This window comes from Gekko japonicus, unplaced genomic scaffold, assembly GCF_001447785.1.
Source record: "Gekko japonicus isolate JY-2015 unplaced genomic scaffold, Gekko_japonicus_V1.1 scaffold603, whole genome shotgun sequence".
Classification (NCBI taxonomy): domain Eukaryota; kingdom Metazoa; phylum Chordata; class Lepidosauria; order Squamata; family Gekkonidae; genus Gekko; species Gekko japonicus.
The window spans coordinates 316899-340890 of NW_015169192.1; the positions used below are offsets into that span (position 1 = coordinate 316899).

Here is a 23992-nt window from a genome sequence, read left to right on the forward strand (position 1 = left end):
CTTGTAGCCGCTACCACTTCCTGTGGCAGTGAATTCCATGTGTTAATCACTCTTTGGGTGAAGAAGTACTTCCTTTTATCCGTTCTAACCCGACTGCTCAGCAATTTCATTGAGTGCCCACGAGTTCTTGTATTGTGAGAAGTGAACCATGTGAAGATCAGTTCTGATGTTTGGAAAGTCTACTCCTTCCCAGTGGGCTGCCTTTGCACATGCACGGAGATCACGATGTGGTGAGGCATTTGCATAAACAATCCCTCCTATGATTTCTGAGCATCTGGGATTGCTGCTTGCTAAAACTGGATTGGGTATTAAGTAATCATGACAATGATTCAATTCCAATATTAAAAGCGATAGGAGGAGGACTCAGCACAGGTTTTAATTTGTTAAAAGTAAGGGATGGCATTCAGTCACCAGACTAATCATGCCTTCCAAAAAAGCATTACAAATTACATTGCTCTCACAAAATATTTGATTATTTTTATAACAAACTCAGGAACCCTTCAAAAATAAGGATTAAATACAGAAACGACACCTGCAAACCAGCCATATACCTATGGAGATTAGGTATCTCCAGGCGATCAGACAAGGAAGCTTAACCAAAACTGGGCTGGTTGGTTTGTCTACTCTCCATGACACTAAAAGAGATGACAGAAGAGGACTACTTCAGGCTATGGGGGGGGGGGGACGACACATTTTGGAATTCTTCCTTAAGTGGACAAAACTTTCTGCAAGTTTTTTTTTAAAAAGCAAAGAAAGAAACACTCTGTGGAGCAGACTCTCCCTGCTGTGTTCGTTTTCTAACTATGTTTTTTTTTCCTTTTTAGATAAGAATGCTGGAAAAACAGCACTTCCCAGCTGCAGAAATGGTACAGTCCATACCAGCATTTCAGGATTCCACCACCTCATTCTACTGCATGAGCTGACCACACTGACAACAGGTATGCATGGCACTAAAATTTTCTGTTGGCTAGAAGATTTCATAGGTTTATTTGAAAGGGCGAAATAAACCACTCCTCCATCCAGCAAGCCTCAGTAACCTGCAAGGCTTTGGACCCAGATTTGCTGACCTCAGGTAGCTTAATTGCTAACAACAGCCCACAAATTACTTCTAGAGTGCAAAGACAGGGGTTGAGGCTGTAGTCACTGTGGGGTTTTAATCCAGCCAGTTCTGTGGGCAGAGCTTACAATTCCCAATTCTCTGTCAGCCAAAGAGGCCACTTTCCTTTGTGCCATGCAAGATATGGCCACATAACTCTCAACAACTCATCAAGCCAAAAACATCTTAACCACTGTGGGGGAGCGCTTCACCTTTAACACCTTCCCAGAAGTCATTTCGGTCCCGCCTTACAGATGTAAACTTGCTCAGGTCATGGTAGGTGCTCCAGATGTAAACATATTTATCCTCTGACCCACTAACAATGTATGTGAAGTCATGGCTGAAAACAAAGAAGAAAAAGCAGTTCATTTTCATCCCACGTTTCCGTTTTCCCATTAATACTTGTTTGCCACAGAGGGATGCTTGTCTGAGCTGAGTGGGGATTTCAACCCAGGTCTTCTCAATCCTCGTCTGACACAATATCCACTACAGATGAGTATAAGCAAAAAAAAAAAAAATACGCCCCTACCGCAATTCTCCCAAGCCCTTAGGCTCAGAGGACATGATGGTGAAGTGCACAAAAATTAACCTGAATCTACAGTATCCATTCAAGATCCAAACTGCAGATTTCTTACAATATTTGGGGTTCCCCCCAGAAATTCCAGTTTCATCACCTGAAGCTAGCTTTGATTTGGCTGCTGCTGTTGACATAACCCTTGTATTTCATGGACAGCGACAAATCTCGTAGATCATACAGCCGGATTCGGGAGTCGTTTGACGTCACTAGGATCTGGTGGTGGGAAAATGAAATTTCCTTTCAGTGGAGAGAGTTAACAAGGCGGCAGCATGTCAAACGAGACAAAAGACAGACCAGCAGCCTTGCATTCCAGGCTCCCTACCTGCACTCATTTCTAACTTGGGGTGGGCGGAGAACACCACACCAGAGCCCAGCTTTTTCACATTTTCAGAGAAGCCCTTTCCCATAATGCTTTGCAAGGCATGTGGCTGTGATGGTGAAGGAAAGACATTCTGTGCACACCTAAAGGCACTTCTCTTGATCGATATGTCTGCAAGCTAGACGGCAAGGTCTGTCTTTTCCAGCTTAATGAGAGTAGAGGTGAAGCGCTTTAAACACAAAGCTTGGTAACCCGCAAACAGCACAAACCAGGCCCATAGCCTGAACCTTTTTGTTAGAGGGGCCAATTTTTTTTTTGTTAAGGGGGCAGTTTAGCACAGTGGAGAGCAGCCCATTATGTTTCTGTACAGAACTGCCATGCTTCTACTTCTAAATAATTAAGTCAAGTGGTACATCACACAAAAATGCTTCAGGTTTATTGTAAAGATAGTTTACATGTAGAACAGATAAAGCACTCTTAACAAGTAACAGACAATACACATTTTCACACTGGTCGACTCTGAAGTTTAACAAGATGTTGTATAAGAGGTACTATGCAGGCTGAAGTGGGTTAGACCACATAAAAGAGCTTTCATACTGCACCAAGAAAACCTGGTAATGACTGTTCTTCTGGTCAGCAAGTGTGTGACTATAGTGCTGGGCCTAAGAGACCGAGGTTCAAGCCCCTACTGCCATTCTCAGCCTCACCTACGTCAAAGAATGGTTGTTGTAACTTAGGAGCCCTTTGTGCAACTAAAAATCTGTTTGGCACCATACACTTGAATCAAATCTGCATCATCACCAGTGTTCCCTCTAAGCTGAGTTAGTGTGAGCTAGCTCACAGTTTTTTAGCCTCCAGCTCACAGATTTTTGTCTTAGCTCAGGAAGGACGGCTCCAGATCAAACTAATTTATGCAGGAGCCAAATCACTGGCTCACAGCTTTAATGCCAGTTGCTCACAAAGTAGAATTTTTGCACACAAGACTCCACAGCTTAGAGGGAACATTGATCATCACACCTTCTCCATATTTATATTCAGTCAAGCTGAATATAAACAAACAAACAGATGTTCCACCAGGGCTTTAGTTGAGGCGGTGGGTGTCCAAACACATCCCTGATCTAACCTGCCTATTTTGCGCACTATACCAACTTGTGCCTGGGCCCACTTGCTCGATATGCTGGCCCTTTCTGGGCATACATATAGCTTACCCTTGGGGCTTTGTTGAACTATGGATTGCCATCATGTATTAATTTGTCTGGTTTTTAGGTCTAAAGTTGGAATTATATGGAATTGTTTTCATTGTTTTATTCAGTTACTGTAACCTGCCCTGAGCCTGCTTGCGGGGGAGGGCAGGACAGAAATCCCATAAAATAAATCCTATACACACAGCTCAGTGAGACAAGCGACAAATGGACCATAAATGCCAAATAATGATACAATCAATCATAGATTCTCTAAAGTTCGAATTTGCTAAAGCATGCCAACCATTAAGAGAACTGGGTTACCATGCCACCCTTTTCAGCCTATTGAACAATTAAAGTAGAAATCAACATGATTGGGCATGAAATTTGTCTATGAATGCATCCATACTGATGTTATTTGTGAGTGATTTCTCATAACCTAGCAACACTAGACTGTTTTTCCGAAGATGGGACATTTACAGCCCCTGTGATTGTAAAATGCTGACTCACATGTAACACTGGAGACACCAAAAGTTACACCAGCTCCAAGGACTCTGTATATATTGGGGAATGCATTTTTATAGGAGAATAGGATAGCAAGAGCATTATGGATACTATTCTCTTCTTTCAAGTGTAGATTTGTTGATGTTAAAATGTTCCTTTTTACGAGATCTGCTTCTAGTGTAAAGTTATCCCGATCAGCAACTTCTAATCATAGAAGAGGTCTTTATGGTTTTACTTCTAAAAAGGAGTGTGAAATCAGTGAGTCTACAGCAGGTAAGCATTCTACATTACGATGAGAAAATTGAGTTTCAGCCCCTGAAATGGAATAACCATGGACTTCAATGAATACCTATTTTAAGTGCATATGAGAAGATATGTCAGTTTCTTCCTGCACTACTTTCAGCAATGAAATTCTTAAAATGTTGCTCTTTCCTTTTTCTTTTACCTCCCCTTTCAGCTATATCAACAGCTATGTTGTTCTGTTCACATATTTCAGAAGTTTCCCCCAAAAACTCCTCAAAGAGAATGTCTGCTTTACTTCTCTCTTTAAGGAGAGAAATGCAAGTATTCACAACTTCAGCAGCTTTCCCTAAATACATGTCTTTGTCTTGCACTGCTGCATTACCTGGCTCAAATATAGACAACACATCTTTCATTAGGAGTGCTAAAAATGCAAACCTCACATCTGCACATGTACCATGTAGACCTTTTGCCTCCACTCACAATTCTGTGAAAGCTGTGGCTTCTCCTTCAGGATCTGCAAGGTTACCGAACACTATCAGCACCTCTCTAAAATTATCACTTATGGCTCTTGCAGTGGCCAAATGTCCAGTCCACCTATGATCTAGGACAGGGGTGGCCAAACTTGCTTAACGTAAGAGCCACACAGAATAAATGTCAGATGTTTGAGAGCCACAGGACATGAATATTACACACATTTTTATTGGAAAATATGCAAATTTGCTTTTCATTAATATTAAATGAGACTGCCAAAATAAAAACAAAAGGGATAAAAATAGATATTGATAATGATATTTATTTGTACAATTATATTTGTAGGCTTGGGGGGTGGCTTACAGAACGCATTTAAAGTTGCTTTCTTTCTCTGCTCCCCCTTGCCTCAAGCCTACCCAGGAAGGGGACCACTGGCTGGGGAAGGGAAGACCGATTGGGGGGCATGCCTCCCCAGCTGCCCTGCCGGGAGCCACACAATATGGGTGAAACAGCCACATGTGGCTCCTAAGCCAAAGTCTGGCACCTCTGATCTATGAGTCTCTTGAGCTAAGAACATGAATACAATTGGTTCACCCAATGCTTTCTGGTAAAAGTTGTATAAACTATTACACGTGTTAAAAAACTGCTTCACAGGTACTGTTTTTGAGCAACCATTAACAATCATAAAATGTAATTAGTGGTTGTAGCAGTATATGCATGGTACAGTTTTACCCAGTTTCTCTTGATTTTTTTTTAACCTCCACCTGACCTGCCAGATATAACAGTAGCCCATCATAGCACCGTACTATGAGCTGCTCAGGATTAAACCCAGTCAGTCAGAACTTGAAGCAGAAGATCAGATATATAGTCTGCTGCTAAATGTGAAACTGCATGCAAACCCAAAGATGTTCAGCTGGTCTGCCATCTTTTACAAATCTGACTACAACAGATAAATTTTCAACACCCCTTGCATCACAAGTCTCATCAGCTCTAACACAGAAGAAATTCACTTCACTGGGTTTGTAAAGGGAAGCAATTTCTTCTAGAACCGTTGATCCCAGGATAGAGATTACTTCATTTTGACTGTCTGGGATTGTATAAGAAGCACTGGCAGGTATACTCTGAACAATTGCTTTGAGTTTTGCATCTTTCTTTATGGTATAAAGAGGTCCATGAACAGCCCATCAGGGCTTGCTTCCTCCTCTGCTGCTGCTTTACTTATGGACCCATATGCCCCTCACTACCATGAAAAGAGAGCTCATTAACAGCAAAGGAACTGCATACTTTCTGCAATGCTTTCGATGTAATACCTACTTTTCATTATCTGCTCTGGCCCGAACATAGTATGACTCTCTTTTCCTAGTTCTGACCAAGTCTTTTGTTCTTCCCACTGAGACACTGCCATTAAGTGGGTTTTAGATGAGCAATTTTTACAAAATCCCTTTTTGCCCTTAAAGCTGTCTTCCAATTATTCAGACTAGAAACTGTAAATGCAACCTCCTTTTCACTGTCTTTTCTAAATTTTCTGCAAGGGAAGTAGAACGCTTTGTCACTTCAAACAGAATATTCCAACCAAGAATGGCCATCGTACCATCTGCTACTAAAACTCCACTCGGTGCACCCATATTTTGCTTTAGGGTAACTTGAAAGCTGAGGCTGCGAAGGATTTTCTGCACCTAGATCTGGAGGACAGGTTGGTTCTCTTCTTTGCAAACTCTTAGCCTCTACTGCTGTTCTGCACTTGAAATCTAGCGATTGTTGGTGTCCACTTCTAGTTATAAACCTGTCCATTTTCTGACAAGAAAATATAGAAGTTGTTCAACTGCTGCCAAATGAAAATCCAATACGCAAGCCAGAGTTATATGTTTTTAAAAAATGTTTCACAGACTGAATACAGAAGGAAGGGAGAATCAGTGGAATTACTTCCCCCAACCATTCTTATGGAAACAGAGCTGCCTTTCCTTGAATGCTGTGGTCCTAGGGCTGCCAGCCCCCAGGTCAGGGCGGGGGCTCCCCCACTTCTGGCCAGCTGGTCAGTGGGGAAAAGCCCTGCCCCCAAGCCCCACCTCCAAGCCACAGCAACCCATCTCCCTCCCCTCCTGCAGAGATTTAAAGGGTTTCAGATGATCGGTGGGGAGCACATGGCCCACCCATCAGCTGGAGGGCCCTTTAAATCTTTCAGCAGGGAGGGAGAAGGGCTGTTACTGGTTGCAGCTCCACTCGCAAAAAAAAACTCTTAAAAAAAAACACAACACCTCGCCACTTGGGATTCAGGCAGTTTATGCAGACATGGTATTGTATATTTGATGGAATGTGAGGTTTTCCCAAACAATTCTTATTACCAAAAATGATTTCTGATTTGAGCTGGCTAATTGACTGTTATATTTGTTTTAAATTATTGTTGTATATCCTTACTGGTAAGCAGTTTACAATAGTTTTACTAATGTTTTAGATACTTAAAATCTTATAGGTAATACTCATCTTTTTAAATTATATTAATGATGATTTAATTATCTGAATTTATTACATCTGTATTCCTATATGTTACGATTAATAAACTCTAAAAAAACACACATGGTTAGCCATCTTGGCAGCTATTTAGTAATTTATAGGGTACAATACCACATGGGTATCCATTTATACAAATATTTGTGTCTTTCCCCCTTTATCCTGTTTTTTTCTGGAATCTGAAAAAAAATTCTTCATCTTTTGTATACTGATGAATTTGAAACACACAATAAAACATCACTGCTACACTACAAAGACAGGTGAACAGTCTCTATTTCATTTTTATATTAGTTTCAGCTCTTCCCTGCTAGTTTTATAGATCTCTACTGTTAACATGTTGTGTATTTTTAATTTACAAACTGAGATAAGCAGATAAAATAGGAAGTTACAGAGGTATAGCTGAAATAATTAACATCAGAAAGGGGTGGAATACGCAAGGTACTGCTTCAGCTATACCTCTGTAACTTCCTATTGTATCCTCATTTCATCCTCTTCTTTCCTTTCTTAACAACAATTGGGAGTGCCTCACACCCATAATGAGTGGATTATGTTTTGAATTAGCCTCTCTGAGACTCCTCCCCCCTCCCCTTCTGTTGCATATATAAATTGGCCTTATGGATTTTACACGCCTACAAATTCGATGAAATTAGCTCTGACTCGCGAAAACTTATGCTGGAATAAATCTGGGAAGTCTTAATGCTGTCACTGGACTTGTGTCTAATTCACAAAGGTAGAGAGGCAGCTACTCTTGGTTTGTAGGCCCCACGGATCCTACGGATTGGCTGTCCCTGGCCTGCAGCTGATGTTAAAATGACTAAGTGGAATTACATGGACAAGCCAAAGAACTGGAGTGACCTCAAGATAAGAGAAGGCCAAACCTTATTTTCACCCGGCAGAGGCTCGATTCCAGTTATTTTCCTTCCGACTCGATTTCGTCCTCTGGTGGACCGCACATGTATTTGCGTGTGATACTTCAAATGCTAAGGAAAAAAAAAATTACAGAGAGAAGCTTAATTTGTACACATCTGGGAGTTCAGGAGAAAAAGCTCCCGTGTGGTTTGGCCCAAACTGGGTTGGGACACAGAGGTAGTTTGAGGAAAAAGCAGAAGGGGGTTCTGGGGGGTGCTGGAAAAAATAGTTCTAGGTAGTAGATGGTACTTGCTTCACAGAAGCGGTATGAAGCCAAGACAAAAATTCCATTGGCTGGTTCCCTGATGCAAAACGCACAGCATAAACCAATGGTAACGAACGCTAACCTCTGTGTCATAGAAGATGCACCGGCCATCGTAGGTGCCAATCACGGCGTATTTGCCATTTTGGCAAAAGTTAGCGGCTGTGATCAGCTTGGTCTGCCCGTCCACTTCATTCCACAGTGCCACTTTTTTGTCAGGAATGTTCCAAAGTCGGAGCTTCCCATCCAAGGAACCACTCAAGAAGTATCTGTCATCCTAAAATAGGGCAGATGACACCAAAAAGAACAGAGTTAACAGCAGTGCTCTGGGATCTGCCTGCCCACAGGGGCTCCCATCAGAAATGGAAGGTGAGGTCAGAGATCAGCATGTACTCTATGTCTGACAAATGCACACAAAAGATCACATCCTTAGACTCCCAGCTCTTTTTGTCACAGAGAACATTGTGGCTGCAGGAAGACAATGCCTAGGAGCTGGCTGTACAATAAATGTGCTCTAGTGCATGCCTGACGCATGTGATCTGCAACAGAGATCCTACTTAATTTAATAACTGCAGCATCTTGCTGACTGTGTACCTGCACGTGCACATCTCTTCTGTTCAATCCATATTTAAGATTCAAAACTAGGTTAAAATCCAGGTGTCACTTACCCTCGGATGGAATGCAATAGCAGTGACAAAGTCGATGTGCTGGAAACAACACAGGCACTCCCGCCTGGATATGTGCCACAGCCGGACTGTCTTGTCCATGGAAGAAGACAGCAGGAAGTAATTCTGGTAGGGGAACAGAAACAGCATGAATTATTGCAGAGATTTATAAAGTACCGAGGAAGTGCTCACAGCTAATGCAATCCTCTTTTAAGCCCTGTTAGCTCAGAGTGGCATGCCTGAGCTTCAAATAAAAATCATATGGGGAAAAAACAGCAGCCCATCAGGTGCTAATAATGCCCTAGGGTACAATTACAACAATGATGTTCAAATTGTATGCCTAGGAACCCTGAAATTCCTGGGAACAACAGACAGCAATGCCCCAAAGACTACTTGCCCACCCTCCCTGAAGCAGCGTAGTGACTGAATCAGCTGAGATCAGGAAGATCACTGGCTCAAAATCTCTGCTACAAAAAACTCATTAGAGGGTCCTAGCAACAAGCCACTCCCTCTCAGCCTCAATTCCCAACAGACAATATGGAGATAACAGAACCACCCTATATTACCACGCTGTTGTAAGGAGTACTGTGATATATATGAAGCTGCTTTGAACAATGAAACCGCTGTGCAAAACACTAAGTATTATTACTACCAATCTTCAGCTTGTAGGGAATGTTAGCTACCTTTTATGGCGGTCATTGGTCCATGCTGAGAGAGGAAAGTGGGAACCCCCACCCAAATAATATATCACAGCGCAACCTTTTTTTCCCCATGGCCCCTTAGGACATGGATATAAAGATTATTTGCTCAGGTAGCAGGTTCATTCACAACATTTTCTACCACAGCAGTGTGACAAGTGAAACCCCCCCCCCAGGTGGTAGGTTTTCCCTGTTACACTTGCATAAGCACCCTCCCCCAGTGTGCCTCGGCTTCCTCCTCTACCGCACTCTACTTGACAAGCCATGCTCGAGAGAGTGCCATCTGTGACATGGTAGCTTCATGCATCTTCAGCTCTTTGCAGGCCCACTTTACAAAGGGCTACCTGTGTTTATCTCCCTGTCTTGTGGTCCACACCAAAGTTCCTTACTTTAGACCATGACAAATCAAGGAGGTCCGCCGTGTGTCCTTTATATTTGCAGAATGGCCGCTGACGAAATGGTGTGTTCTTATCATCAGGGTCCTCATCAGTCCCGCTGCAAACCTATTAAGGGAGCAATAAAATACAAGGTGCCCAAGTGTGTTTAGAAGCCGTCAAATGTTTTCTGAAAGCACAGATAAACAATATTATTTATTTGATGTACTTTTGCCTCTTTTTTCAGTTGGATTGGTTCCTATCAGACCTATTGTACTTGCTGATTAAAAGCAGTTGCTGAGATGCCGAAGTCCTCTCTTTTTTTTGTAACTTTAAACACAATGAAAGCATTACCAAATACTGCAAAATCTGTTGGGACCAGGTGGAACACTGAGAAGCTGGGATGGCCAGGTCAGAGACAGGAGGGCTGGGGGAGCTTCCCTAAAACACCTTTGGCCACGTTCACTCCAAGAGAAAAGCTGTTTGCTGCAGCAGAGCTCTGCAACAACATTCTCTCTGTACAACCAAAAGGGCTAGTAACTTGCTTTAAAGATAAAAGCAGAGTTAGGATTTTGAACCAGGGACCGCCAATACACACAACAGGCCATAGGTGGAGATGCTTGGTGGTGATGCACTGCAGCAAAGAACACAGTAACTCTGCATACACAGCCATGCTTCACATAAAACTCTCCCTACACTGGGCTTCTTCCTGCTTTCTACCCCTGCCTCCCTCTTCAGTCGGTGCTTACAGTATCAGCCTCAGCTTTAAATAAGGCTGTAAAAGGAGTAATTGTCAGGCTAGGTAACCCAGGCTGCTTGCATGACATTTAATTACCTCCAGCATTCAAATTCGAGGTTGCGCTGAGGGAGCATCATTAATTACTCAAAACGTTCAGAGAAAAGATGTGAAGCTCTTAACTAACAGCTCTCCAGTTAGCTCTGGATTATTCCCTGCTTCTCATTTTTGCCTCAGACTATTTATGTTTGAGGAAGGGAGCTGGATCAAAAGATTCTGAATGTCCAACACTGTTAAAGACCATTCTAGAATCCATCACTCTACAGATCAACTCACATAATCCAGCCCTTGCTGCTGGGAATAATGAATGGCTCAAGCAAGTGTGCCAAGCCACCCATTAAAAGGAAGGCAAAAATTGCACGAGGTCACCCCCCCCATGTGACCAAGCAAATAATTCTCTCCATTCCATACATGACAACCAGACTCCTAACCATCACAGAGGAAATTTTGTAAGGGTGGGAGGGAAATTGTCAGCCAATATCACAAACCGACTCTGAGGGGTGCAGTACTGCCCAGCCCACTCCCTGTGGAAGAGCCTGAGAACCAAGAAGCCTGACTTACCCCTGCATCATTATCTGACTTGGAAGAATTCAAACTTTCTTGAGATGGGGAGGGCGATACTCGGCCTGAAACACAAGACACAGAGCAGCCTGAAGAGTAACTTTTCAAAGCACTGATCATTTCTCAAGGTGTATCTCAACTTTGTAGCTGCTGTGGATGTACCCAAGTGAGGAAGAAACCCACACCTTCTGTGTTGTACTTCATTCGCATGTTATTGAAGTAGTCGAAAGCGTTCTTCAGCACCCAGATTCTTACAACGTTGTCCTGTCCCGCTGAAGCCAACAACCTGCCGCAGTGAGAAAACTTCATTGTCCAAACCGCCCCCTGGTGAAGAGAAAGAAGAAGAGTTGGTTTTATACCCCGCTCTTCACTACCCGAAGGATTCTCGGTTACAATCGCCTTCCTTTCCTCTACCCACAACAGACAACCTGTGAGGTAGGTGGGGCTGAGAGAGTTCTGAGAGAAGTGTGACTGACCCAAGATCGCCCAGCAGGCGTCATGTGGAGGAGTGGGGAATCAAACCCAGTTCTTCAGATTAGAGTCTACCACTCTTAACCACTACACCAAGCTGGGTCTCCAGTGGCTCAACCCAGTGGAAATCAGTCAGCCCATGACAGCTGCTCCAGAAGGCGATCTGAGCAGGGATTGCTGAGCTAAGCCAGGCCTACCTGCTCTCTCAGGGACCTGAAAAGGTGTCATGTCATCTGCTGAGGAAAACAAGAGAAAAGCAGGCCCTGGCCTGCACTGCCGCCACCAGGCAAGACTTCTCCCACAATCCTTGGACTGTACAAGCCCCCACACCCATCTTTGGCAACACCTCAGAAAAATTGTACCGATCGTTAAAACGTTTTGCACATTTACTATGCAGAACTTCTCATCAGATGATTTTAACAATATTAGAAAGGGCGTGATATAACCTAATCATCCGTCAGAGAAAAAATGGGAAGGCAGGTCTGTTTTCCAGAGCAGCCAGACTCAACCGCCAGCACCCAGAAGGGCAGGGGTATCGACCCACCGCCCCTTGACCCCCACCTGAGACAGAAAGGCCAGCCTACCATGTGCTCCCCGCTGAGGTCCTGAACGACTTTTACTTGCTCAAAGTCATAAGGCCCCTTGAAGCCATGCGCTGCTTTGAATTTCACCGGCCTCGTGTATGGCATCCCTTCATCATCACTCGAGGAGGGATCATCTTGATCGGTGTGGAAAACTAAGAGATTGAACATGTGCAGAGCCTTTGAATATGGTTAGCCCTGCCTCATCTGCTGTAAAACATCAGCTCTGAACACATGATTAAAACATGTTTATCAGCTCTAAACACTGTTCTGCGGCTGAAAAGTAGGATAAAAGGTAAAGGTTCCCTTGCTCGAAAGCCAGTCAAATCCGACTCTAGTGTTGCAGTGCTCATCTCCATCTCAAAGCCGAAGAGCCAGCGCTGTCCGAAGACATTTCCGTGGTCATGTGGCCGGCATGACTAAACACCAAGGTGCACGGAACGCTGTTACCTTCCCACCGAAGTGGTACCTATTTATCTACTTGTAATTTCTTGCTTTCGAACTGCTAGGTTGGCAGGAGAAAAGTAGGATAGTTTGAAACAATAGAAATCATACCAAATCAACACCAATTTTATTCACATGCTGCATTCCTATATCACCTTCTCTGTCAAACCATTTAATCTGTAATAGTGAAAGCATGTTTAAACAAATGACAGACATCAACAGTTCGTATCTATAACTAATTTTGGAGTTGAATCAAGATGGGCAGCCACGTTAGTCTGTCTGTAGCAGCAGAAAAGAGTAGGAGGCCAGTAGCACCTTAAAGACTAACAAAATGTATGGCCGGGTATCAGCTTTTGTTGAGTCACTCCTCATTTCTTTTTCAGAAGAAACCTCATACCCTCCCCACAAGTTTTGTAGTCTTTAAGGTGGTATTGGACTCTTAATTTTGGAGTGTATGGTAGGGTGGTGTTCGTGTACCATAGTGGAAATTCAGGAGTGAGGTAGAGGAGGAGTGATTTTAAGGCCACCGAGTGTTATTTGCAGCAGAGGTAACATTTGGATCGGGGACTGAATAGGAAAACAAATAAGATACTCCCTCTCACTAGGCATCTTGCAAAAGTTACCTTTCTCCCACATGATCCTGCCTTTTTTTACTAACCTTCATCTCGAACGCTTTTCACTTTATTGACAGCACGCTCCCCGTATTCTTCAGCCAGATGCCTTGCCCTCTTGACTGATTTGCCCAAGAACTTTTTAAGCTGTGTCCTTGGGGGGGGGAAAGTTTTAAAAAACAAAACTCAGCTTGAAGACTGTACTGTGAGCAACAAGGAGACAGGTGCACAGTCTGCCGCCCAGTGAGGTTGGGCTGCCAAACTCAGCGCTGATCCCATTTCTGTTCTGCTGTCCTCTGCTTCTGCTCAGCTAACTAGCATCAACGATCATAGCAACACTACATATAACCAGAATACACCAACCACATTGAGTGTCCCCAGCAGCAGTCCACCCCATAGCAAACACCATTCCAACTGCGAAGTGGTGCTCAGAAACCATATTATGGTGTTAAGCATGCCAGCTAAGTGTCCCTAAAACGGCCTCTGTATACAGAAGCAGTATACTTCTGGTCACCAGCCAGACATTAGGGGGTCTCTGCTGTCATCAGACTCTGCTTACAGCCTTTACAAAAGACATCTGAGTTGTGAAGCAAAAAAAGAAAAAGAAAGGATTTTTAACCTGATCCAGCAACACAGCCTTATGTGAATGAAAAGTGGGGTGACACACAAGAAAACCTGCACTAGAATCCCTGAAGAAGGAAGAGAAGAGGAGATTGGATTTATACCCCGCCCATTCATCAGAGTCTCAGAGCGGCTTACAATCTCCTTCCCCTCCCCACAACAGACATCCTGTGAGGTAGGTGGGGCTGAGAGAGCTCTTTCGAGGACTGCTCTTGAGAGAACAACTCCGAGAGAACTTGTGACTGACTCAAGGTAAACACCAGCAGCTGCATGTGGAGCAGTGGGGAATCAAACCTGCTTCTCCCAGATTAAGAGTCCGTGCTCCTAACCCCTACACCAAACTGGCTCTGAACTGGTGCCAAATCTTCAGAAAATGTCTGAACACAGATCCCATTTCCTTCCCATCAATGAATGGCATCCCCTTACTTATACCACCTTCTGCACTCACTCACTAGACATGAATTCCTTATAATGACTGCCCCAGAAACACACACACAGACACACACACACACAAGTTTCCTCAATTCCCTTCAAAAAGGGTCTGACAGCTGATTCCCATCTTACAAAAAACATACTGAGGTAAAAAAGGAAAAAGGGGGGGGGCTTACGTTTTCTGTTTTAAGCGTCCTCCATCTATGTCACTTTGCTGAGACTGCATTTTGTCTTCATCGTCAGACTGGGCCCCGTCATTACTGCGGACAAACAAAACAGCTTTTGAACATTATGTGCCAAGGAGCCAAGCACCTCAGTGGAACAGCACCTGAAAAGGAAGTGGCCACAGCCCACTTTGTGCGCAAAGCCGAGCCACTTGGGAGAGAACGGCCACTGCCTGATCCACTTGAGGACCTCTCTGCCAGACCTCACATGGGCATCCCTCTGCAGCTCAGCATGAATGCTCCATATCTAAACACTGGGAGGGGGGGCACATATGCAGAATTAGGTCTGAGCACAAGTCCTTAAGACGCTGTTTGGCAACTTAAAGAAATAAAATTCCAATGGGGCTGTATTTTTGTATTGAATGAAGGCTGAGGAGGCAGCAGCATCAGCAGCTCTGCCAACTGGCTTGCTCCTTCCCCAGCAGAGTTGCAGAAAAAGGGCTCTTCAACTCCCTTCTCATCTAGTGCAAACAGCAAGAGAGGCTCTGGTAAAGCTCTTCTTTTAGGCCCCTTAGTAGGTCCCTTCCTTTTCCCCAAGTCTCAACTGGGGCACAGGAGCAAGCGACTAAGGAGCACAATAAAGGAGGACTCGGCCAAAGCCTCTTGTGGCCACAATGTAAGTTACGTGCAGAGAGCCTCTGCATGCACCGATCACAGCTTGGCGAGGCAAGGGTGCACTGCACAGGGTGTTTGTTCATTCCACGGAATCTCAGGGTCATATGGGAAACCTTAAAAGATACCGCCCTGGCCCTTCAGCTGCACACGCGTCCCATAGTGGGGCATCAGATCTTCACACCTTTATTTTTATTCTCATACTGCATTGCTTGTTGAATATACTATACTGTCCGTTTAGTGGATGCATTTTACTGTTTATTTCATTGTCTTCAAATGGCGTAATCCAGTTTTAGTGCATTGTTTGTTGCTTTATTTGACTGGTCTTTATGGCACTGTTTTTATAATTCTGTAATTCGCTTTCAGTCTCATTAAGAAAGGTGGATGATAAACAAAGTTAATAAAATAGACCAGTAAATAACATGGCCAGCAGGGTTGGCTGTTGCAGAATTAGGGCCCAGATTGAGCCTCAGTACTCTGTTAAACCTACTGTTACTTTGATTTCTATAGTAAAATATAGTTGAATCTTTGGTTCTCTTTTCCAGGAGGCTTCAGGACTCTGCTAGTGCTGTGACCTTCTGGTACCGATAACTCTGTACATGACTCTTGCCTTAGAGGATGTTTATACATTCCAGAAGTTAGTGGTGTCACTATCAGAATCTAGACGGAGAAGGTATTTGAATCCAGCTTCCTTGACTCTCCTTGACTTTCTGTGAGCTTCCTGACCCGAGATAGAAAGGAGGGGAGGAATTTGGTTCAGTTCTAGTCAGTTCTGGTCAGGCCTGCGTCACATCCATGGAAGACCTATGTGACAGGACTACCTACCATGTCAGTCGGTACGCTAGCAGCTATAGGTCCAAGAAAGATATAGATCTCTGGTTTACTAACAGTAGGGGACTGGCTGTCAATAGCTCCATGTGAGGCCTTGGTCGTTAGTCCAGAACAGTTTATACAAGCATACTGTTTGTGTTGAAATATCCTGTGTTGAATATTGAAATGCTACAAAGTGTTTTCTGTCTTAAGAGTGTATAATGGAACAAATTGAGCTTTAAGAACCATTCTCTCTCTCTATACTAGATTCAGCCCCTTGGCAGTCTCCACCCAATTAGTGAAAGAACTCAGGGGAACTGGGGGGGGGGGGCTGAGGAAAAGGACCTGGCCCCCAGAATCCCTCAACATTGGCTTGACTAGACAAGTCACTTGCGGCTGGTGGCGGGGGAGTGTATATTTGGGCTGGCCCCACCTGCTACAAATAACCTCAAATTACCTATGTTGTTTTTTCCCCTAAGTTGAACCCAAACAGATGATAACCATAAACCAAGCTTGGCATCCTTTTTAACTGCTTAAAAACATCTTCGCTATTTTGTATGCTAATTTAACAAGCCACCCTCTATATATACAACTATGATCTGTAATTCCATTTCCATGTCTGACTAAGTGTGCTTTGCACACGAAAGCTCACACCTTGAATAAAACTTTGTTGGTCTTAAAGGTGCCAGCGGACTCTAACTTTGTTCAAATCTGACCCATCAGCTTGGTTGTTCTATGTTGCACAGATTCTGTGGTTGACTGGGAACTGTGGCTCAGACCCTTTTATTTTTTTCTTAACCCCAAGAACTTCCTTTGGACCTGCTCAAACTTAAAAGGAGATTTCATGTATCCCCAGTAGAGGCTGATGAGGGGGAATCACGCACAGAGAAACGCCCCTATAAGGAAATACAGACAATGGAGCAGACCACTACTAGGTGCCAGCTGCCATTCTCAGTTCCTACCTGACATATTCTTTAGTCCGCCTCATGATGTGCAATGTCAAAGGGTTGATGCCTGTGGGCAGCTTCTCCTCTGCCAAACTCAAAGGGATCTCCTCCCCGGTGTCGAGATTCTTTATCATGACACTGGCCAGAATTTCCTGTACAGATGAGAACAGAAGGAAAGGTCAGATCCTGGGTAAGGCTTACCTAATACAAGGAGAGTGACGTTCAGTTGCCAGAAGAATGTAAGATGTTTTTCAGACCCATTTCCTAAGTGGAACATGTACTTTTGCTGTACGTGGTTTGAGAAAGAAGGAACACAAGACCATATTTATATACTGTCATAAGCCCTAAGCACCTGCAACTGGAACACAGGTTCTTTCCTTGTTTATCTTCACCTCCTCTTCAATTCACTACATTTGTTGCTCCCTTGTGACAGTATTTAGATTGTAAGCTTCTAAGTCAGGGACCTGTCTTCCTGTACTCTAACAATTAGCTGGTGTGAGACTCCCCCCCTCCCCCCGAAGGGGAAGGCAACACAGGTGCATTTTCTGGGATCCGTCATTAATTTACAGAGTCTACAGGCCATGGCTTTGATAACTTGGTGACAGGACTATCTATCAGGGCCTGTCAGCCAGGAAACAAACACAAAGCAAAGGACATGTAGGTGAGGGGGTGCACATCTGGAGAAGGACTTATCATCAACATAGAGAAGCACCTGGTTAGGATACTGGACAACATGGACCTTTAGTTTCTCTATCAGGTTTGGTCCACTACTGTCTCTTAACTCTGTGCACCGAACTCACAGAGCAGACAACATAGGGGCCCAGAAGGCACCACTGCCACTATCTGGGAATTTTTCAGTGAACAGCAGGTTTGCCTGTTGTTCCTGATCCTGAGAACTTGCAGAGGGAAGTGGTCATCCCAGAGGGGTAGCCACATTAGTCTGCAGAGGAAGGGCCACATGGCTCAGTGGCAGAACACCCGCTTTGCACTCTCAGAAGGTCCCAGGATCAATCCCCAACATCTCCAGTTAAAGGATCAGGTAGTAGGTGATGTGGAGGACTTCTGCCTGAGACCCTGGAGAGCCCCTCTCAGTCATAGACAATATTGACCTCAAAGGATTAATGGTCTGTCTCTCAGTGTAAGGCAGCTTCACAGGCACATGTATAAAAGTTGACCTCAAAGGATTAATGGTCTGTCTCAGTGTAAGGCAGCTTCACAGGCACTTGTATAAAAGGGAGTCTCACGGCACCTTAAAGACTAAACTCCAGCAGAAGCTTTTCCGGAGTCCACTTTGTCAGGTGCAGGGGGAATGGAGGGGCAGGTGCTCTCCGTGGCCCTGAGTAAGTCAGGGAGGCCTGTTCTTTCGGCTGGCGGGGCTCCTGGTTTCCCCCAGACAGAAAGAAAGGGACTTTCCATTCAACAACTGAAAAATCTCTTAAAGATGAAACAGAATGGAATAAAGGGCTCACAGCCCTGAACCTGCTATTAAGTCTTACGCGGATACATTAATTTGCTTAACATTTTCCAGGAACAGATTTGTATTATCTGGAAGGAAATTCGTTGTGCAGAATTCTTGAAAATCGCCACTTAAAGATGGTGTGTGGGACAGTGGTTAGCCCACATGAAAATGACCAGGGAGGCCAGAGTTCAAATCTCTGTTCTGCCATGAAGCTCAGTGGGCATTTTTGGGCTTGTTGCACGCTCTCTCTCTTCCCCTAATCTACTTCATAGAGCTGCTGTAAGGACAAAATGAGGGAAGAGAAAGCTACATACGCCAACCGTGAGCTCCTCAGAGAAAGTACCGGATAAAAAATGTAATATACACACACAAACACTTCCATCACACCCTCCTGAGGGCTCTCCAGAGAAAGACTCCCTCTGCCCTTCTTATAATCTTGTGGAAAACAAAACATATTACTTGACCAGCTCAAGGAGGCACCCTTTGGGTGACCAGCCCCCCGCCCAAGCCCCTGTCTTTGGCAGCCCTGCCCCCTCCCCAAAGGATACCTCATCTGTGAGCTCCCTGCCAGAATTAGACCTGGGTCTCTGAGGCCCGATGACTTCACTCGCTGTCGTCTGTCCATCAGCCGGTTTCCCATTTTCCTGCAATTACAGATGTGCATTTGCTTAAATACAAAAATGAAAGAGAACACATTATTTCACTAAAATTCTAGTGCTTTGACCTAGTTTCTAGCACATTAGATACCATAATGGGATTTCTGGAGAGCAACACGGCAAAACTCAGGTCCATACACCATACAGCCTACGTATAAAACTGCTGCAATGTTGCAAGCAGATTATGGCCTAGCTCTCCCAAGCAGGACGGAGGATGGTAAACATGTTTCTGGAGTATACTACTGTGCTGGGGGGTTGTCGTTGTCAGAGCACAGGTATCAACGCCTCTTTTAAAAAGTGTCCTGCCCACAGAAAACAAACCATGTGAAAGAAGGGAAGAATAAAGCCCTTCCCTCTATATTGTTCCCTGTATAAGGAGTATAAAAACCCCCTTGAATAACACTCAAAAATACCAACTGATCCACCTGCAGTATGAAGTGGTCCAGAATCCATTCCCCAAAAAGGCTGACCCTGGCTTGTGCCCAGCATCAGGCCATCTTGAGATTAGAAGGACAGAAATATTAACCTAAAATGTTTTCCCTTTTATTCTACTCAAAGGAACTTCACTTCTCACAAAGCTGCTTTTTAACAACCAAAACAAAATCTGCAATATGCAACGACCTCCTTAAAAACCATACACACACACACCCTTCCCCCAAAGTCCGAGCATACAGACAGCAAAAGGTATATAAAAAGCACTTGCCTAGAATCCATGTACGTTTGCACCAAGAGGAGAGGGAGGGGGAAAGACACAAGGGCAGCACAACATTACTGACACTCGGGTGTTCACTGGTAGGGGTGCAAGAACCAGGGGCCACTGGTGTGCAAAACTGGGCCTGGGTAGGAAACAGGTCTGTCCTCCTGCTCCCATTTGTGCTGGGAGGAAGGGGATGTCAGCTCCTCAGTCCTCAATTGCAGCCATGCTCTAAACTAAAGTAGGGTCCCCCAATATGGTGCCCAGGGATCCCACATGGTACCCGCGGACACCCAAGTGTTTTTAGGAAGTGGGCAGGGCCAGATGGGGCTTTTGCCCAGCGGGGCTTCTGATTTGTCTGTGCAGACTTTTTAAGAAGTTGCTTCAGCTGCCGCCGCCACCCCAGCACAATGGTCTTCCCGGCATTACTGAAAATAAGCTGTGTGTATGTGAGAAAATATTTTTAAACAATATGTCAATCTAAAAAAGTTATCCCGTTAAACACAGTTTCTGCCTGAAATGTTGAAGAGTCACGATTAGCAATGTGCATGACTTCACTTTCAGAGTTTCTGCGGCTGGCTCTGTCTCTTGTCGCAGCCGTTCTGTGACTGCACCCACCATCCAGCGCCTGAATTCCAAAGGCGCCTGCAGGCTCAAAGAGGCTGGGGGGCCCTGCTCTAAAGGAAGGCCACTCAAACTCTAGGCTATGGATTCCGGGGATGTTCAACCCTGGCACCTCTCAGTCAAGCACTGTCTGGGAGGGGGAGGGTGAAGAGAGAGACCAAGGCGGGGGGGGGGCTGACAGAACCAGAACAACATGTAAAGAAGTTATTGTTTTGCCTCTCTCTCTTTCCAATCTGGTTTCTAGGTTAAAAAAACCCTGGCTTCCGTGTTCACTGCCATGTTCCCCCCCCCCCAAATCTTATTTTGTTCTATCACCAGAGCAGTGCAATTTGGTAGCTACCTGGGATGATGCCTCCTGCAGTCCCCAGGTACTTTCAGCGCAGTTGCTGGCTAAACTAGATTCTGCGCCAAGTGGTGCATGTCCCAGACAGAGACCCAAGAACCATACTTCAGAAACCACACTTTGTACAGCCCTCCTGAGCCCTCTTGTACCACCTCCAAACGTAGGTGAAGGTATATAACTTTGCATGTTCCCTCATACCAGGTCCACCCAGCTTGAGGAAAACCACCCTGTCAGGAGAAGGATTCTAAGACCAGCCTTCTATCTGAAGTGCTAATTTACTATGTAAATCTTTGGGCATGGATACTGAGAATGTGTTTAGCATTTTAGACTGGCAGGGAATATTCAGAATGAGTTATCATCCATTTCTGAAGGGCAGTAATCCATGCGGCTTTCTGAATGTAAAGATCAACTGTGTGATACTGTGTAACAGTGTTGGACTGGATGGGCCATTGGCCTGATCCAACACTGGCTTCTCTGATGTTCTTAACTTTTAAGGTACACTTCTTGGTCCCTTTGCCTTGCCTACCGTCCATGCCCTTTCACTCCCTTGGAAGGTAGCTAGGCTGCTGCTGGCAGTTCTAGATGGGCAGCTGTATTAAAATTCAATTCCAGTGAGCCTTTAGAAACCAACAAAACCTATTCCTGCACAATCATTCGTGAATCAGAGCTCACTTCAGCAGATGTGTGAGGTGTACATCCACAGAAGCTGTACCCAAGTAAAGGCAGGGGGCGAGGAACTGTAACAAAGAGAGGCCACTTTGAAACAATAACCAAAGAAAAACCAATCCATTTGGAGGGGGTGAGGACCAGCCTCAACTGCCGATAGACAGCCAGAGTTGGATGCAACGCAAGATCAGATCTAATCAACCAAGATGTAGAGTAACATATGGTAAGACTGACCGATTTAATGGCTGGGCTGTTGCTGGCTTACCTGGGCCGTGACAATTTTGTCTCCGCTTGTTGCACTTGCGAGATCCAAAGACGGATGAGAATCTTTGGCCATGGAATCTGAGGGTACATTTGGAGATAAGAGCCCACCAGCTGAAAAGGCCTCTCTGGGAACTGCAACAAGATGCGACCCATTAATGAAACGGGAAATCTATACTGAACGAATCTGAACCACGTATTTCACAGGCAATTGCATTTTCACAGAACTGAAACTTGCCTTCAAGACCAGGTATCTTTTGCACCTCAATGTCTAAGTCGCTTTTTTTCTTCCTCGGTGGTGGAGCGGGCCGTGCTGGGGGTGGTGGTCGGGGAGGGGGGAAGCTTGCTGGAGGGGGAGGGCGAGTGGGTCCAGATTTCTTTGTGCTGGCAACTATGTCTGGCTCTGCGGTGAGCTGCCTTGGGGGTTTGGCTGGAGGCGGCTCCTCTGCTGTGGAGAAATCTTTGGGGGGCAAGAAATCCAAGGCCCCCTGATCCAAGATCTCTGACTCCCTTGCATCAGCCGCATCCTCCCTCTTTGATCCCTCTTCTGGCTCATTGGTTTCTGCTGCCTTGAACTCCTGGAGCTTATCTGCAGGTTCTGCAGATTTATTAGTGGCTTCCCCACCTCGATGCTCTGGTGCATCATCGCAAGGCGGCAGAACCTGCCTGTACCCTGTTTCATTTGCCAGGAACGGGGTCTGAATTGAATGTTCTTCATTACGTCCTTCTAAGGCTGTTTCTGCAACCAACAGTTCAGGGATATGCTGAAGAATGTCTGCTCCAGAAATCCAGGTATTGGCATGTGATGCGGGGTCAGACAGCTCCTTTACTGCTGCATCCAAAACATCATTCTCTAGTCGGCGTGCTTTCTGGCTCTCTTCGATAATATTGTCTATAATCTAAATAGCAAAACAGATACCTTATAATATATGCAGCACAAACCAGTCAGCCCTACCCCAAAATGATCATTGTCAGAGTCTATGTCAAAGATTCCTCAATCGTTTACCGTGAGAGAAGCATGCCTTGAAAAATTAAGGCACTATGCTGAGTTCCCGTCATACAACGAGGAAGTCCGATGCAGCACTGGAAGTGCAACCCTAAACAGGGTTACGCCTCATAAGCCCACTGAAGTCAATGGACTTGGAAAGGTCCAACTCTGCTTAGAGTTACACTGCAGGTTTCCCTTGCTCTTCCAATACAGGGGGAATATCACCACCCCAAGGTAGGAAGGGCACACCATGATTCCACAACTCAGCTCATGCTACTGCTATTAGGTTTAGGGGAACTGGAGAAACAATCCTGTTACCTAAAAGATAGTCCCATACCTGAATGGGGAGGGGGATGCTAGATTCCAGAGGCCTTTTTAACTCTGCTATGCAGCAGCAAAGAAGAGCTTTGTTTTGGGATCTGATCAAGAAAATTATCTTTTAACATGTGGGAAGAGTCTGAACCTCTGATTTTAAGGCAGTGCATTGCAGGTATCAAGAGCTTAGGAAAGGCTGGGCAGAACAGAACTCCTCCAAATCGTCTTTTAAAGAAAAGCCCACACAAATGCTATATATTCAGACAAAGAACCAACTACAATTTTGTTTGTGACATAAGCAGGCCTGAAATACTGGAACTCACCTGAGTCCCCTCTGCTCCTCCCCCTTCCCCGTACCTGGATCCAAGGCTGAAGACTTCCTGGTTTAGGAAGTCTTTGATCTAGCCACAATTTGCTGTGAAATCTGAATTTGGGCACCTCAACACAATGGGGCCCCATTTCCTAAGATTCTAAAAACAGGATTTAACTTTGGTATAGAATCCTTGTTTGTAGTGGAGAGAACTACCACCTGTCATTTTGCCCAGTTCAGACATGATAACACACTGCTGTATGTTTCAAACTAAAAAGTCCTTGATTTCTGTACCACACAAGGGGGGGGGATGGGAGGATGAAACAAGGGCTCCTTGATTTCTGTACCACACAAGGGGGGATGGGAGGACAAAACAAGGACTTCATGGATCATTCTCATCATGAATAAACATCTGAACCCTCCACTTTTCATTCAAAAACTTCATTCAAATATTTTCATTTTTTTAAAAATCTGCATTTTAAATCAACAGATCATAAATTAATACAGTTTAATGATTTCAGTCTTACAGGCTACACTGGACATCCCAAAATCATAGAATCATAGAGTTGGAAGGGATCTCCAGGGTTATTGTCCAAATTCACAAATACCTCCCCACTCCCACCCTCAGTAAACTCTGTTCAATGGCCAGAACATGACAAAAAATGTCCAGGATCCCTGACAAACTGGCCTGGAGAAAAATTGCTTCCTGACCCCAAAGTGGCAATCAGCATTTCCCTGGGTGTGTAAGAAGACGGCCAC

General features: G+C 44.7%; 1 protein-coding gene across 1 annotated transcript in view; it reads right to left on the bottom strand.

The window, feature by feature from the left end:
• The window catches only part of WDR44 (WD repeat domain 44), a 26233-nt gene extending 2851 nt beyond the window's left edge, over window positions 1–23382 (bottom strand). The window contains exons 1-16 of the mRNA XM_015416255.1: window positions 23281–23382; window positions 21859–22519; window positions 21625–21755; window positions 18925–19020; window positions 16933–17069; window positions 14501–14584; window positions 13319–13425; window positions 12220–12371; window positions 11350–11488; window positions 11165–11229; window positions 9823–9936; window positions 8739–8861; window positions 8156–8347; window positions 7778–7879; window positions 1771–1886; window positions 1309–1436 (exon numbers count right to left, since the gene is read on the bottom strand). Coding sequence (XP_015271741.1) covers window positions 1309–1436; window positions 1771–1886; window positions 7778–7879; window positions 8156–8347; window positions 8739–8861; window positions 9823–9936; window positions 11165–11229; window positions 11350–11488; window positions 12220–12371; window positions 13319–13425; window positions 14501–14584; window positions 16933–17069; window positions 18925–19020; window positions 21625–21755; window positions 21859–22519; window positions 23281–23382 — 2449 coding nt within the window. The remainder of the gene's footprint in view (window positions 1–1308; window positions 1437–1770; window positions 1887–7777; window positions 7880–8155; window positions 8348–8738; window positions 8862–9822; window positions 9937–11164; window positions 11230–11349; window positions 11489–12219; window positions 12372–13318; window positions 13426–14500; window positions 14585–16932; window positions 17070–18924; window positions 19021–21624; window positions 21756–21858; window positions 22520–23280) is intronic.
• Between the last annotated feature and the right edge of the window lie 610 nt (window positions 23383–23992).